Source organism: Halichoeres trimaculatus, unplaced genomic scaffold, assembly GCF_033239565.1.
Source record: "Halichoeres trimaculatus isolate MK-OKI-2021-1 unplaced genomic scaffold, fHalTri1.1 fHalTri1_scaffold_14, whole genome shotgun sequence".
NCBI lineage: Eukaryota > Metazoa > Chordata > Actinopteri > Labriformes > Labridae > Halichoeres > Halichoeres trimaculatus.
In genome coordinates this window covers 2,938,421-2,955,963 of record NW_027437192.1, presented here as the reverse complement: position 1 = coordinate 2,955,963, position 17,543 = coordinate 2,938,421, and the positions used below count along the sequence as shown (strand labels likewise).

At 40.2% G+C, this 17,543-nt stretch overlaps 1 protein-coding gene across 2 annotated transcripts in view; it reads left to right on the top strand.

Moving 5' to 3' along the window:
- Positions 1-17,543, top strand: part of grin2da (glutamate receptor, ionotropic, N-methyl D-aspartate 2D, a) — a 317,004-nt gene that overhangs the window by 208,891 nt on the left and 90,570 nt on the right. For both annotated transcript variants that reach the window (XM_074686909.1, XM_074686908.1), the window contains one exon: positions 2,614-2,728. In XM_074686909.1, coding sequence (XP_074543010.1) covers positions 2,614-2,728 — 115 coding nt within the window. The remainder of the gene's footprint in view (positions 1-2,613; positions 2,729-17,543) is intronic.

Here is a 17,543-nt window from a genome sequence, read left to right as displayed (position 1 = left end):
TGATTGATGATGTCACCCATTTGTTTCTGATGCAGAGTTTTGAAGCATCAAGTCGCAACATTATCTAAAATGTTGAGTTAAGATGAAGTACAGAGGCGGGTCTTTGGCCTCTTTGCAGACAGCTCAGGGGACCCCACCTGTCAGTCAAGTCACACCCTTATATGGGCAAAACATCCTTTTTAACAGAAAATCCAGTGCTACGTTTTTGGATTTCTTTCTGTGTAGACTCTGTTAAAAAGAAAGCAACTGTAAGCTGATGTCTTGTCATGCCCTGAAGTTTCCACTCTTGAAAAAGTTCAGAGATGCGACTTCCTGTTTGATCCCTACAGATGTATGCGGGCTGTGTTTTTGAGGCGGTTAGAGAACATGTGTCTGACAGCATACGTCTCTCTCTGCAGCGTCTTTTAAAGTCTGATTGCAGTTGATGAGATGTTATTCGAGATGTTGTTGTGTCTCTGCTGGGTGATCAGTATGCAGGATGGTTTTATTGGGATGCTTTCATGTCCTTTTACCTCCATGCTTTTAAGGCAGATGTTCAAAACCCTTCAAAGCCCTCAGCCTGTATCTCCGCCTGTCTCGGACTCTCTTTGCTTTTGTCTTCCCTGGTATTAAGAGTGCTCCTTAGTATTTGTCTGGGCATGTTTACTCTGTCTCAGCTCCTCTCCTGATCTATTTCTTCTCTGTTGTTTGTCACGAGGATGCAGGAGGATGAAGCCGGGGAAACATTTCAGTGGATTGTGCTCTGTATATCACATCTCTCCCTCTGTGCGTCACCTTTCCTCAGCTCTTTGTTTCCTCACCTCACGTTCTCTACACCTCCACACTGTGATTTCCTCTCATATCTACGGAAATGTGTTTTTCTTTGGCACAGAGTCCCTGATGTTTGTTTCCTGCAGAGAAAGTCTCAGCAGCTTCATCACAGATTTTTTTTCTCCTTCTCTTCTCTTTTCTTTTGTCTGTAGAAATGATTTCTCTATTCTGCTAAATTTTTCAGACGTCTTTAAAAATTGCTTGATGCTTCCTCCCGCTAAGGAGACCACACCAGAAACAAAAACTTAACCCTCTAGAACACAGGTCTGCAACCTTTACTGCCATCAGAGCCCTTTTTGGCTCAGCTCACCTGGATTAAAGTCTCTCCAGAGCTACAAAACCCATGTTATCTCAAAAGTGAAGACTATAAAGTGTAAACATTTTATACATAGTTTATATCTAGTCAATAATAAGCTAAACAATAAGTGCTTTTAAAAACATATAATTATGTGATGTCTAAGTTTGGGGGATTTTTTTTTTTTTTTTTTACTTTGCAAACATTGCAAAAAGTTTAAAATTTTTAAAAACTTTTCAAATTGCAAAAATAAAAAAAAATGACACAAATTTGCAAATAAATCCAAACAATTGTAAATTAAAAAGAAAAATCAATAATATATATAAATAAAACAAATTTGGAAAAAAAATCTTAAAAATCAAAAAATTGGCTTAAATTTCTAAAAATTAAAATATTGAAATTTAATAAATTAGCAAAAAAAATTTAAAAAAATCAAAATTTTGTACATTTTTCATCAATTTTAAAAACCTTTCTAAAATAAAAAAAAAATCACATAATTATGTTATTAAGAGCTGAAAAAAATAAAAAAAAACAAAACATTTTTTTATAATTTCAAAAATTTGCAAAAATAATTTAAAGGTTTTTGTTTGTTTGTTTGTTTTTTTCAGTGGGAAACACGGTTGATGCTGATTTCTGAGACACAGATAAACTGAATTTGTTTTATCCGTATTAATTTTTGAAATAGTTTTAAAAACACCTTTGTCATATTTTGATGAGAAACTGCAAATTCCAACACATGGTTTGTTTTTTTTAGCTAAATAAATGATAACTTTCTGTATTAAATAAAAGTGAAATATAAGCCAAATGGCCGGTACATTTGATTATTACCTGAAAATAATGCTTAGTAAAATTGAAAATAGAAAAAAATATATATATGTGTGTTGTTTTCTTTCTTTGGGAAAAAAAAATCAGTGTTTTTTTTTTTTATTATTATTTTTTTTATTTTATTTCATCCCTGTGATATACTGTATCTGGATGCTGGCTAGCCAGTTGGGAATATGGCCTTAAATCTTATTCAAGGCGGCTTTAAAAAGTCTTGTATTTGACTTGCTGGAACCTGCAGATACCCTGGGACAACACCATCATAGTGCCACCTACAGGCCTGGCATGCTCACTACAGCGTTTTCAGTCCTTCAGCGTTTTCGTATAAATGCAGATTTTTTTTTTTTTTCTTTAGGATGAAATGTGTAAACAGGACCTCAAATTCTTCTTTTCTCTCTTCTTTTTCTCTTCTTTCTCACCCTCTGCTCCCTTTTCTCTCTCTATCCCTCCCAAAGTTTTCTAAATATTTCTATCTTTCACCTTTTTTTCCTCTGACCTCCTCCTTTCAATGCTCCTTCATTCATTTTGGTTTTGTTTATCTCACAGGAATATAAAAAGCGCTTCATGCAGAAACAAACTGATTTAAAGGAATTTAAAAAAGTGATGAAAGTTTGAAATTTTTACCAAATTACAGCTGAAACAACAGATTGATTTGGGTTAATCCCATGTTTTTGTCTCCTCTTCAGATACTTCACCAACATATCCATAGGTGGGCGGGACTACTCCTTCAACAGTGACGGCTACCTGTCCAACCCGCTGCTGGACGTCATCTCCTACACCAACGGGAGGGGCTGGGAGGAGGTCAGTGCACAGCTGTGCGAGTCACCGCTAATTATCACAGCGCAGCGGCTAGACGGGCTAACCGCAATTTCACAGCCCATCAAACATGCTAACTCATCAGCGCTGGCGTTCACCTTTCTGCCGTCTCACTGTCTCTGCCTCCCCCTCCCCTCTGCCCCACATCTAATTAGCCTCCTCCTCCTCCTCCTCTCATCTGGCCTCGTCAGCCTTGTTAGCCAGCGCTAGCTCACATACCAACGCTCATCCTCCGTGTGGGGGCCTGTGCTGCTTGTGTACAGTAGTCGTACCAAATCCAAGGTCTGCTCTCAGAGGGCACTTCTCAATCCCTCACGACTCTCTGCGAGCGCCAGAAAAACAAGTACACCTTTTGTTCTACCCCGCCGCGTCGGGTCTGCTCCTGACCTTTCGTGACTCGATATGTTTACCGGAGGGTGCACACTCAAGGCCCCCCTCATTTAAAGGCCAGAAAAACCGACCTTTGGAGGGAGAAATCACTGTTCTTACAGCGCAGCTCCGGTCTGAACCCTTGGATTTCAAAGTGTTTGTAGTTCTTCACCTTGGTGTCAAAGCTGAACTCCGGTCTGAAGGTGCAGAGCTGTGCAGAGCTGTGCAGAGCGTCAGTTTGAGGTGTTTTAAAGCTGAATTTAAGGAGTCAGGAGGCTCACTTTATGTGGAAAGTTTTTCTTTGTAGTTTCCTCTCTCATTGAGCTGACATATGAAAAGTCGTAGCTGATTAAGTCAAACTGCTGCATCACATGAAAATATTTAAAACCTGTTTTAAGAAAACCTTAGAGAGTTAAAGATTCCTTCCAACTTTAATAGACTAGAATCAGGGCTGCAGCTATCGAATATTTTAGTATTTGAGTAGTTTACTGAAAATTCCATCGATTAATCGAGTTATCAGATAAAACACAGTTTTGTGTACTTAAACAGCAGTTATTTTTCAAATGGAAATTTGTTTCAATCAAGTGTAAAATCAAGTCACTTTGGTTGATAAGTTTTAAATTCAACTAATTTGTATAACAAGTCATTTGAATGTAACGGTTGTGGACACTGAAGGAGAGAGGAATAACATCGTATGAGGGACAGAAAGAGAATAATATCACAACAGTGTTTCCCCTGGGTTAACAGTTTGGGGGGGCGGCCACGTTACGGCAGCGGGGGGTGGGGGGTGCAAGCGCAGGAGAACGAGTGTGGCATCTTCACAGAGAAAGCATTGCAGATGTTTCTCGTGGTGGAGTGGTTTATTTGTTCTCTATAGGGAATGAGCTCATCTGTGTAAATGCGCGCATGTGTTTGTGTGTCTGTGAACGCGTTGCAGCAGAACTTCGCCGTGCGCTAAAGATCACGCGCTCTTTTGCACACAGTGAACCCAACGATGTACAAACGACTTCCCGTCATGAAAATTAGATTAGTAACATGAGGCTATTTGGTCTGTTAGATTAAAAAAAAAGGTATAGACTTCTGCTGTGATCTGGCGCTGTATGGAGAAAAAAAAAAAGAACTACAAGGGGCTCAGCACGTGCGGCTGTATCGTATCAGTCTCCTAACTCCAGAAAAGAAGCTAGATTTGTTGCTAGTCACTATTTTGAAAAAGAGGTAGCTTGAGAGGTCTAAAAAGTCTTTACATATAGCGTCAGCTTTATTTGAAATACCACACTGATCTTTTTTTTAAATTTATCAAACCTCGAGGCGGAGAGATCCCTCGAGCATTTTTTGTAATCGAGTACCTCGAATTATTCGAGAAATCCTTTCAGCTCTAACTAGAATAGACTAGAATAGAATAGAAAATACTTTAATTATCCATGAAAATAGATGCTGACAGCTTGTCCATCAGACAGTCTCTGTCTCCTGGATCCTGTCTGCTCACAGCAGGTGAAGCTCTTCCAATGTGGCATAGGTGTCTGGTGTTAGCTCAGTTAGCCATGTCTGTGAATAGCATGATGCTACTCTGCCCTCTGGTATTCCCTCTGTTGCTGGGTTAGCACAGCTAGCTCGTCCATCTTATTGGAGATAGATCCAAAATAGAAGGACAGGTCCATGTCGTCACTTCTTAGCTCACACATTGTCCTCACCTCCCTCTCCTCACCTTATGGGAAACATCCGGCCTTGCACTAGTTAGCATTGACATGCTATAGGCTGCTAACAGCTGATTTCACATGTTAACAATGCAGCCATGGTTACATGTAGGATCTCCAGACAAACACAGGAGAAAAAAAATAGTAAAAATATCACTGAAGACAAAACCAACAAATGCGATATTCAAAGATTTTGATTTTGGCCTTTTTGGTTAAATGGTGAAAATTGGACATTGCTGGACCATCTACACCACCTCAGGAACAGATGAGATTTACATGTGCTTTTCTACATCCTCAAAGATGCTCGTAAAGAAATGAAGGTATAAGATAAAGATGTAACAGAGTTAGGGAAGGAAGTCGAGAGTTTATTTTTCAGTGAAGTGAAGCAGAGTGCTGGTGTTTGGAGGGAAGGATGGCAAGAACCCAGTCCCCCTAAGGCGCCATGTTTGGTCCTCGCTGATCGGGGTCGGGAGGTTGACAGCTGATGATCTGGGGTGGTGAGATGAGGAGAGGTGTTTGACAAGGTCGGTCAGGTATGAGGGGGCCGAGGGGAATCAGGGCTTTGGAGGTGATGAAAAAATCCAAAATGCTGAACTCTAGATCTCCAACAGTCGTCCACTGACCGATGGATGATCTTTCTATTCCTGAGGAGGGTCTGGGAATAAAACCTCAAAGAAAACATCTTAAATTTAGATTCATGAGAGGTTGGTTTTTGCATTTAGGGTCTCTCCTCGACTTTGGAGTCAGCTTGGCCTTCAGAAAAACCTCGTTTTGGCTCTAAATCTGCCCATTCTCTCGTCAAAAATCACCATAAAACACTTCATCTTGTCATGTAGAAAGTTTCCCCCTCTGGACGCTCTATAAATCTCTGACTTACTCTTGGAAATTTGCATCTGAATAAGCTGAGGCTGCGAGGGAGGCTCTACATCAGGCGGGCTGTGATCCGAAAATGACCTCAATCTTGTTTTGTGGGAGATAAAAAGCCTCAGTTCAAGATTCAGATCAGGGAATGTTAAAGTTACACTTGACAAACAGACATCAGAAGTAAAAGGGCTGACTCTTATCGTTTCATCCTTCAACAAGCGGCGTCTATTTTCAGAGCTCGTCCTGGATGTTTTAAGTCTTCTTTGAGCTCAATACCTGAGAAACGAACAGAGTTTCTTAACCTCACAGGGAGTCAGAGCGTTACGACTGGTGCAGGAGGCGACGATATGACACTCATAGAAACGTTTCTGCCCTTCCTCTGATACAGCCCACCATTACCAGATTGAATTTCCTCTGAATGCAGGTTTAGATACTGACAGAGATGAGTTACTGTCCGTACTCCACGGGTTTGAGAAAGATAGAGGAAACAAAATTGGCTTCAGCAGGTAGAAAACTGTCAGATAAGGGTTTCCTTTGCACTACTGCTCCCGAAAGATGACTCTTGTTCTGCTCTTTTATATCTGATGTTGGGCTGAGCCCAGGAGGAAATCATCAGGTTCGTCCCCGTCATGACTCAAACTTTTTACTGGAGCCAATCTGTGCTCCTTCTCTGGTTTTACTTTTTCAGAGAACGGTGCACAAATGATGTAGACTTTGAACGCTCCTCTAACCAATGTCTTCCACCCCAGTAGATCCAAAGAAAGCGCTCTGTCGTTAGAGAAGTGTCGACGTACTCCACAGTTCCTGAGATTGGAGCTCTTATGTCTGAAAAATCAGCTCAAAACACCAGAGAAACAGACATTTCCTTGATCATTCTTATACTTCCATTTTAACAGATTGGCTTTTTGGTCAAAGACATGGAAACATTTCCAGTCTCTCCTCCACCCTCAAGTTGTCTCCTCTTTTGAGACTCTCTGGTATCCCTTCTGTCAAACTGATAATAATACTTCTAAAAATAACACTTTGTGCTTCACAATAAGAAGTAAAATCAGGTAAAAATGAAGAGCAGAAAATCAAAACAAGTAAAACCAAAACAAGCAGCCAAGAGATAAAATAAACCAATAAAGCAAAACTGATCAAATCAAGATAAGAATGAGATAAAATCACAAAAGAAAAGCTTTTCTGTAAGAACAGGCCTTCAGTAGCAAAAATAAAACAGGGAAAAGTTTGGCCCAGGAAGTATTGAAGGATTTTAAAAACACTTGTTTGACCAAATTTCACATGTTCTGTCTGTATCTCAGTTTCAGGAAGTCTGACCCGAGCACAGACCCTGAAAAATAGCATTTAGTAATAACATGTTTTAACGTTGATAATCTGACTGGCTTGTACGTTTTTCACTGAGAAATACAGAATAGAATAGAAAATAATAGAATAGAAAATACTTTATTTGTCCCTGATATCCCTGATTAAAATCAGGAGGAGTCACAGCAGCAAACAAGAAAACAAAACTAAGAAAGTGTATAGAAAGCGCAGGTGAAGCTCTTCCAATGTGGCGTTGGTGTCTGGTGTTAGCTCTGCTAGCCATGTCTGTGAATAGCACGATGCTACTCTGCCATCTGGTATTTCCTCTGTTGGGTTAGCACAGCTAGCTCATCCATCTTATTGGAGATAGATCTTACGTTCCCAATAAGCTCACACCTGAGAACCAGCACGTTGTTCTCACCTTCTCCTCACCTTAGGGGAAGACATCCGGCCTTGCACCATTTAGCATTGACATGCTACAGGCTGCTAACAGCTGGTTTCACATGTAAATAATGCAGCCATGGTTACATGTAGGATCTCCAGACAAACACAGGAGCAAAAACAACAAAAATATCACTGAAGACAAAACAAGTTTGGTGTCCATGCAGCAACAACCAACAGGGCGGCGCCTAGCAACTGGAGGCCCGAAACACTGCCAAGTTTTATCATTTATAGAATCCTCACAGGGCCTTTAAAGTCAGATCTGAGGCAAGACTTTAGTTTTCTATTCTGGAGAATGTAGACTTTGGTTTTTGAAGAGTGGGACCTTGGAAATATTTTTTTTTAAATAGAGATCAGATCAAAACAAATTTTCTTTGTTCAAGACAACTTTTTACTGGATACAATACGCTGAGGTAAGGCTGGGCTTTTTTATCCATATTTCCATGGGCTATCGGCAGCCCGGTGCTTTAAAACGTGTCAGTTATGTGTAACGTTAGTGAATCCTGGTTATGTCCTGCCAGTCATCTACCAAGCAGAGCTAATTAGCACAAACAGTTTAGCTCTTTTAGCTGTTAGCTCGTGCTCTATCTCTCTCCTGTTTATCTTTCTTCTGCTCTTTTGTCTTTTTTCTGTCTGACAGTTCAGCTCCAGTGCTGAAAAGTTTGACAGAAACCTGAAGAATCGGTTGCTTTTGTCAAACAGTTAAAGAGGACATATCATGTTGAAAACAAGACCTTTCACCCCCTGAATTTTCAAAAAATGAGATATAGTATTTTTTCCGATATTCTAGAACGAGATTTGATGCCTCTGAAAATAGGTCATTGCCATTTGGCTGTGAGATTTCGAACGTCGTGACGACACGAGGATCCTCTCTTTTTATTGGAGTAATCTGATAAAGCAGCTCCTCCTCTGTGATGTCAGTCAGTCACACAACCGCCACCGAGGGAAACACCCACCAAGAGCCGACTGACTGAGTGTTGGATGCAGGGACTCTGCTCTGCGGAGCAGCTCGGCTTTACATGGTGAATTAGCAGTTAAAACACTGTAGTTTTAGCAGACGTCGTAATACTTGTGAGACTGTGATATTTGCATGCTTGTTCTGACATGCACTGTGAGCCTGGACCACAATAATGCTGCGGTAATAACATAGTGAGGAACTGACGGTAGAGGCGATCTTTAGACGACACTTTCAGCATGATGGATAAAACAGACAGAGAAAAGTGAAGGAGCAGGATGGAGCCCTGTTATAGAAATAGTTTATTGGTGAAGTCTGCCTATATTTCCACGTATAAACTATACATGTTACAGTACCGCTTTGACTCACCACACTGAAGCGTCCTGAGATGATCTGTGTCCAGGTGGATTTTCTTCCTCCTGAGCTGCAGAACCGTCCGGGTCTGACTCGGGGTCCAATACAAAAGGACGTATCCTACACTCTGCCATTTTATTAGTGCTATCAATGCCTTACGGTGAAGTTTTGGCAAACAGCAAACTCGCTCGGTCTGCCCCATCCAATATGGCGATTTTGTAAATACTGCCATGCTGCAAAAACCGCCCCCTGGCTCTACCCCCTCCGCCCCTCTGATAGAACTGACCAATCAGAGCACAAAGAGCTGTGATGTTGCGAGGTTACTGGAGGTCATTCTCCAAACGGAGCGTTTCAACAAGATCTTCAGAATGGCCTGAAATGAGGATATTGAGAACGCTGTTGTGGGGCAATGAAGGAACTAAATGACTTGTACTGAGGGCAGAAATGCTTTACAGGCATCCTAGTCTGGCATAGTGAAAAGGAGGAACAAGCATGATATGTCCCCTTTAAGAAAAAATAGCTTTAACTAAAGGAATATGAGCTACTCTTCAACAACCTATAGAAATATCATCATAAAACTCAAACTCAACCCTTCCGTGTTCATGGAGACCAATAATAACCACCATCTTTAACCAAACATACTTAATGTGAGCGCATTATGTCATTTCCTTTTTCCAGCAGAGGTCTTTCAGATCTAATGGACAAAGGTCATCGTCCAGGTCTGCTGAAGCAGCCATTAAATAATGAAGCTTTGAATCGCAGGTAAAGTGGCCAAGCAAAGGACACATAGAGTCAATTTGTTCTCTCAAAGACCTGCACTTGACCTGAACTGCCCGGTGGTTCTTCGCGGCCTCATTTATCTGAACATCCCCGTTTCCCCGGCGTACATTTTCTGAATTAACCTCTCCTGAACTGAATAATTGAGTATATTTTCAGAGAACTGCAACCTTAGGGCAGCAGAACAGACTATATCTGTGGAGTGTGTGGAGGGATTTGTTTGTCAAGAGCATCCATCAGGAAAATGAATGTTTGGTCGAGCTTTGAGGCGGAAAAGGGAAATTTTAATACCTTCTTTTTTTTCTGTGACGGGTCGTAAAGCATTCTTTAGTTTTATTCCTGCAGATGAAATGAATGTTTTTGAGTAAATGTGCTCTAAATACAGATTCATCAGACTGTTCTGTCACAAAACTCTTTTTCATATTGTTTTCAGCAACAACCTTCCTGCACACACTCCAGCTTTAATGTGACCATAACTCAGTCTCAGCCTGATGGCCGATATCTCAGAGATATCCAGCCCAAGACGAGCTCAATTACACCCATCACCCAGAACATTATGAGCTCTGACAGGGAAAAGTAATAGCATTGATTATCTGGTTAAAATGGCACCTGTCAGTGGCTGGAGTATGTTCAGCAGCCGGTGGATAGTTTGTCCTCAAAGTGTTGGAAAGCAAGAAAAATGGTTGATGGTGAGACAGTGAGAGCCTCTAACAAGGATCTTCAGCTGGTGTGGGGTGTTCCCGGTCTGCAGTGGTCCCTGAAAGTGGAGGGAGAACAGATGAACTGGCAGAGTAGCTGTTGGCAGTCTCACGATGTGTGTGGAGTGAAGGCTGGAGGAGCTACTCGAGCTCGCATTGCTGAAAAAGTTCATGCTGGTTTTGAGAGAGAAGAAGAAGGCACAGTTGGTAAGAGGGGTTTTTCTTCCTTCTTTTTCTTCTTTAAATGTGGGGATGATTACAGCAAAACCAAAGCTGTATCAGGCATGAGGGCATGATGTTTAGGACAATTGGTGTGTAAGATAAGATGTCGTCTGCATAGAAAATGTATGATAGCGCAACTAATTCTTTTCTATTACTACTACAACTTCGATATTTACGATTTTTGCGATTTTGAGTTTGCTCTTTTAACACCACACCATGTGACAAAGCTAAATGATAATGTCTACAACCTACTTCAGGAACCATATTTTAATTAATAATAAACAAAGACTGAAATGAAGAATTTGAATAAAAAACAAATAAATAAAATGACAAAGGATCCCAATATTGATATTGTCGAACAAAAAATCCTGGTATATATCGTATTGCGATTTTTTCTCCCACCCCAGTACAAAAAAGTTTGCAACAATTTGCCAAACAGAAACAATGACAAATGAGATATAATGTGTATAAATGTGTGTGAAGTTTCTTGAAATAAGTGAACAAAAATCACCATTTAACTTTTGTTTCCTTTTAATGAGTTAGAAAAAGGCTTCTAAGAATTATGATACTGAGAGCCTCCTTAAACGGGGGCAGACATAACAAGAGAGAAGCAAGAAAGAAAGAAAGAAAGAGAGAGCAAAAAATTGTTTTCAATATGAGCCTGGCCTCTGGTTCTGAAATCAACCTGGAAGGCAAGCATAGAAGAAGAGATGCGGTGGTTGTTTGAAGAGAAGAACATAGCTTTTATCTGTTTATAAGGCACTTTAAGGACAAACAAGTGCTGTACAGCAGGAAAAACCTGGAATAAGCACATGTGGAGCACAATAAAAAAAACATGATAAAAACATAGCTTAAAAGAATAAATATATAATAAAAAACAGATGTTTGCTACATTTAAGACCAAGGAAAGAAAACATGACGAAATGAAGCAGAATTGTGACAGAAACTGTCTTAAAAAATAACAAGAGTGAACATATGTGTTGCTTTTCTAAAGTGGATATCCTGAATGACTGGGTTATATTTGAACAATGACGCCAGAGTGAGGCCCTCTACTCCCGCTCTACTTCTGCTTGCAAACAGGGTAGCGTTTTTTTGTTTGTTTGTTTGTTTTTTTGCTATCAAACGTTGGTTGTTGGTAAAAACTCTGTTTTAAAACCAAAACAAAAAAGCTGAAATATTGGGCCAATCTCAAAATCTACTCAAAGTGAAGCTCAGTTTTACACAAATACAGGGAGGTAAGGGGCTAACCTTTTCAATTTGTTAAGGGATAATATTCTCTTGTTTTGAACTAGCTAGCTAATTTTCTATTAAAGGCTGCATAAATCTCCCTGAGAAACAAATACTGAGACAAGCAAACACATCTTGTTTTTATTTATTTATTGATTTCATTTTATTTGTTGATTCTATGTTGGATTATCTATTTTATTTTTTAAATCTTGGCATTTTTCCCTTTTTTGATTTAATTTTAATTTATTTTGCACTATTTATTTATTACTTTTTATCAATTTTAAAATCTGGCATTTTTTCCTTTTGGGATTTTTTATTTTTATTTTATGCTTTTATTTTTATTCATTTATTTGTTTTTTAAATCTTGGCATTTTTCTTTTTAATTTTGATTTTAATTTTATTTTGTATTATTTAGTCATTTATTTGTTTTGTGAATCTTGGAATTTTTCCTCCTTTTCTTGCCCTTGAAGAACAAGTCCTTTTTTATTGTATTTTATTTATTTATTTATTTATTTTCCAACATTGTTTTGCCTTTAGCTGCCTGCACTTTGGATACTTTTGACATCTTGGAAACAGGAAGTGTTGACATGTTATTGGGATTTTGTACAACAGTATGCTGTTAATCGTATAGACATCATTTCTCATCCAGGAATAAAGTAGAAACTTGATAATTATATTTTATTGTATTTTGTTGATCACTCTTGGGAGCCCCCTAGTGGCCAGATGGCCCTTAGCAGGTGCTTGGTTTGCTTATGCCTTTAGGTTGGCTCTGGCTCTAGAACTTGTAAAATTTCAGTTTACGGGTATGAATGAACAAACCCTCAGCTCATCACTTAAAGTTTCTGTTGTAAATGATGTCATCTGTAAAGGCATTTATCGCTCAATGATGTGATGTTTGTACAGCACGTATTTGTATTTTCAATAGCTAAAGGTGAAATGTTTATTTTTACTTTTATTTTTTTGGCAGATTATTGTTAGAGTTTTTTTAATTTCTCACTCTTATCTTGAAACCTTCTTGTGTGAGATCTGTAGGTTTGAAAATCTCAGTTTTTGCAGCACAGGAAGTCCTCCTCCCTTTGTCAGCTCAGCAGAAAGGTTTATCTGGAAAGTTTACAGAGGATCAATGAGCATTTAGGAGGAGAACACTGCACCATCCTGTTAATGTAATGACAGTAAAGCCAAAACCTTAAACCACATAAAGCTGAGCCCCATTAAAACCCAGTATAACCGAGCTATAAGACTTTTACAGCCCCACAACACTGATTTATGACATCACATCTTCAGGGGGCGTTTTAGAGAGCTGTTAATCCATTACAGTAACTCAGCAGAGATTTCACGAGGAGCAGGATGGAAGTTTAGACTTTCTGGTCTGAAAACCTCCACACCACCGACAGGTTTACCAAACACCAGCAGCACTCTGAGCTGTTTTCGTGTCATACCTGAGGATCTGTTTTTCAGCAGTGGTGCCTCTGCTGTGCCAGGCTGTCATACAGTTAGTTAGGAAGCTCCCTGCAGAGCATGTGTGAGGCTTGACAAGAAGCTTTTTGGGGTAAATTGGCTCTCCTTAGCCTGCTCTGGAAAGAAAGGCGTAGTTGTACATCATCCTCCTCTGCTCAGGTGGAGTCAGGTGAGGAGATGTTAAAGTAAGACTCTGAGGAAGCTGGAGCCTCGGTGCTGATTCAGACTGAACATTTCATTCCAGCCATTATTCCCACCAACTGGTTTTTCCTGCAAGGGTCACGGGGGCTTAAGCCAATCCCACAGCTGTCATTTGGTGTAAGGCCAGGCCCACCTGGCAGGTCAGCAGCTCATCCCAGGGCTGACAGGTAAAAACAGACAGCTATTAACTCACACACGTACACTTACTGGCACTTAACTTACTGGCAGTCCCATCTTTTCCTTGCCCAACTCCAATTCCATTTCATCCCATACCGAACCTTTTTATCCCACACCGTACCAATCATACAACATCCATATAGACCACATTTTATAATAATATAACAATAAATATAGCTATTTTTACCTCCACTGTCAAGGTTTGATCCCTTTTTAATCTGTGTGTGAAAAACATAGCATTTTCCTGCCTTCAGTGAGTCACATGACCAGCTGCTCTCAGTTCCTAATGAGTGTGTGACATCATCACCAACTGGTGCAGCAGAGAGAGAAGTCAAATTCACAAAATTTCAGAAACAACTCCTCATAGAGGCCAGAATGTTGACCTAATCTGTGTCAAAATATGATATTTTTGTAGTAAATTTTGTCAGGAATCCATCCATGTTATTTTTAAAGCTGTAAGACGTTTACTTTTTTGTGTAGAAGCCAAAATGCAGCAGCTTGAGCTTCCGCTTCCATTCATTCTTAATAGGGGAGCTGAGAGGGCTTTGTATGAGTTCACCGACTTTGAGGGTTTACTATTCGAAATCTGGGTCCGAAATGTTACAACCCTTAAGAGGTTTTGTAAAGCAGGGTCGAGTCTGTCACTGTAGAGATTTTCAAGCCGATACCACTTATGGTGTAGGAGGAGGTGATTTTTGAAGTAAGGGTAAAATGTGTTAAATTCTTATTTTAAAAGGCAAATTGCTGGCTTCCCATTGGAGAAGGGTCAGGGGTGTCAGCAATCTCATCTTTATGAGATTCCTACTGGCAGCTAGATTCTTTTAGTGATCCAAAAACAGACCTTTCCCTTCAGGCAAGGACCCTAATGATACATTATATTTGGGGGCGCCTTTCATGACACCTAAGGTCACCTTTGTCACGACCCGGTCTAGGGGCACTGGGGCTTACATAAAGTGACCTCTCTGGTCTCACCACCAGAACAAATCGACACAGAAAAAGGAAAAAGAATCAAGTTTTCAGTCTGTAAACCAAAGTTTAATTGTTTTTTTTTTGAAGGGTTCTTATTTTGCTAGGGTTACCTCAGGGAGAGTCAGCAACAGAATGAAGAAACACACAAAAATACTCTGATAAATCAAAAAACCTTACTTATCTTTGTAACAAAAGAAACAAATGAAACTTACACCTGACTTCCTGAAATGAAAACTTTTCCCTCTACTAACTTAGACTGCTATTTTGAATTCAGCCAATCACAGCCCCCACAGCTTTTTTGTACAGAATTGACACTTTAAGCTTTTGAACCCTGTATCTTTTTAGCTTTTTTGCTTCTGCGCCAGCTCAAAAAGCAAAAAATGGCAGCCAGTTTCTTTTCAAAAAGAGCCACTGGGAGCCATATAAAGGCGGCAAAGTAGGCACTGAGTATTTTCTTGCTTATCTCTCTTTAAAGGCGTCAGTGTTTTAAAATCGACTGTATTCTCCATGAGGAGGACTTTGACTGAACCGTGTGTTGGCTTCATGTTTGACTCTTTGTATTAAACTTTATTTGTCCAGACCTTCAAAATATTCCATCCCCGCAGCTCTCTGAACTTTTTACCAATTTCATTCTTCGCTTGTTTACAACAACTTTCAAATGACTTGCACTCGCAAAATTAGATGGCAGAGTGAAAATGGGGACAGAAAAAAGAGAAATGAATACTCTGATAGCAGGAGTCGCATGAATGAACAAACTCCCATCAGCGTTTTGTGGTGGGTAAAACGTCCCTCAGTTATTATAACAGGTGGGGACCAGCTGTGTATCCACTCTTCTGCTGGATGGAAAATCAGGACGGCAAATCACTTGGTCGCTCTGTTTCAGTGTCTGAAGAAGTGCCCCTGAACATTCAGTGAAACAGCAAGGTCAAATATCAGTGGAGCTGGTACCAGAGCTTTTGGAGTTAAAGCATTAGACACAATTTGTACCGACCTGATCAAAATTTTGATCAAAAACTGTCTGGAACTGACGGCCATTTTTATAAACCTCCCTCTCCATCCATCCCCAAATGTTCTCTATTGGATTTAAATCAGGGGAACATGTGGGATGGTCCAATGAGTGATGTTATTCTCCCTGAAGAAGTCCTTCATCCAGCCAGCATTGTGACCTGCAGCGTTGTCCTGTTGAAAAACCAGCTGTTCCCACACAGACCAGGGCCCTCAGTCATGAAGGACGCCCGCTGCAACATCTGCACGTAACCAGCCGCCGTTTGACCACCCTGCTCCACCTGAAGCTCCAGAGTTCACTGAATGAAAAAGCCCCAGATCATGATGGACCCCCTCCACTGTGCCGGGTAGAAAACATCTCAGGTGGGATCTCCTCGTCATGTCAGTAACGCTGAAGCCATCTGGAGCGTCAAGGTGACATTTTTTTCTCATCAGAGAATCAAATTTTTTTCCACCTTTGAATGTCCAATGATGCTCCCTGGCAAAGTCTAAACGGGCAGTTTTGTGGCGTTGAAGGAGACGAGGTCTTTGAATTGTTTTTTGTTTCTGAAACCCTTTTCCTGCAGATGTTGTCTGATGGTTATCGCGCTGCAGTCGGCTCCAGTAAGGGCCTTTATTTGGGTCTTGATGGACAGCCAATCAGATCCTTCGGCTCAGCGCAGGTGTATTTTTTTGGGTCTACCTTGACTTTTTTTGTCCCATAATGCTCAGGATCTTTCAGAAAATGTAGAATGTCTGTCTTACTGCGTCCAACCTCAGCAGCGATGGCACGCTGAGAGAGGCCTTGCTGATGCAGCTCGACGATCCGACCACGTTCAAGAAGAGACAGTTTCTTAGCTTTAGCATCAGGAGGGACTGACCGTGTGAATGCCTGACAGGAAATGAACATTTGGAGCAGATTTTGGCTTTAACAGCCTGTGGTCCAAATGTTTTTTGTCAGACTCCTCCTTCTTGCTTTTGCATGTTGTAGCTCTACTTGAAACCTCATTAAGATCCAAATGTGCAAAAGGTCAATTCTAGCAATTTTTTAGCTGGTCTGAAGATTTTGATCAGGTCTGTACATTAAAACCGTTTGGAGAGTGAAGTTGAAGTCTCTGTGAGGAATTTCAAAGTGATCTTAAAAGAGTCTTCCTTCTAGATATTTGCCTGATTATAATCCACACTTAAAAATGAGATTACCTGCACCAATATTACAGGTTACAGGTTATTTCAAAATGCTACTTCCTAGCTTCCTGATTGGGTCAAACAAGACTGGATTGATTTACGGCACGTCTAAGTCTCTGTGACAACACCATGCCGGCTCATGAAGTTTAGCAGTGAGAAGAGAGATCTGTGTTTTTTCTCTGCTGAAAACGATTTCTGTGATTAATTTCGTAGTGATGGTGGACACTGGAGCCTAACTGTCAGACAGAAAAAGGACAGAAGAGCAGAAGAAAGAGAAACAGGAAATATAGAGCACAAGCTAACAGGGCTAAACTGTTTGTGCTAATGTTGACTCCAACCCACAGTCAGCAGTTTTTCTGCAGTGGTCTGTTCAAACTTGAGAGTCTATCAATAAAATGAAGAGTGAGGTTACGTTAGCTCTGATTGGCTCACTTTAGCTCACTAAAGCTCACTTTAGTTTGGGACAGTTAAAACTGCAATAACAGTCTCATGCCTTTAAAAAATAAAGAAAACTTTGTTGACTAGAAAGATTTATAAAAGTAAAATAACTGTTTGTATTTTTCATTCAATAGCAATACCATGAAAAAACTGTGAGTTTACAAATACATGCAACTCATGTTGACTTGTATCGCAACAATCACTGATTCTGCAAACTTCAATATTTATCGTCGTTTTCATCTGACTGCTTTTGTTTCGCTGCCTTCTGCAGAAATCACAATATTGATTCAGTTTATTTCTGTGGAGGAGTTTTTTTTCCTCTCATCTCTGAGTGTTTCATCTGTCTGAAAGCTCCTCCACTGTTCAGATAGTGATGAGTTTTTTCTTTGCAGCAGCAGTGAATTTTTATAACCCACAGCAGAGGAGCTGCTTCACAATGAGACCAGACTGAAAACTCAGTAAATATCCCAAAAAGCATTTCTGTC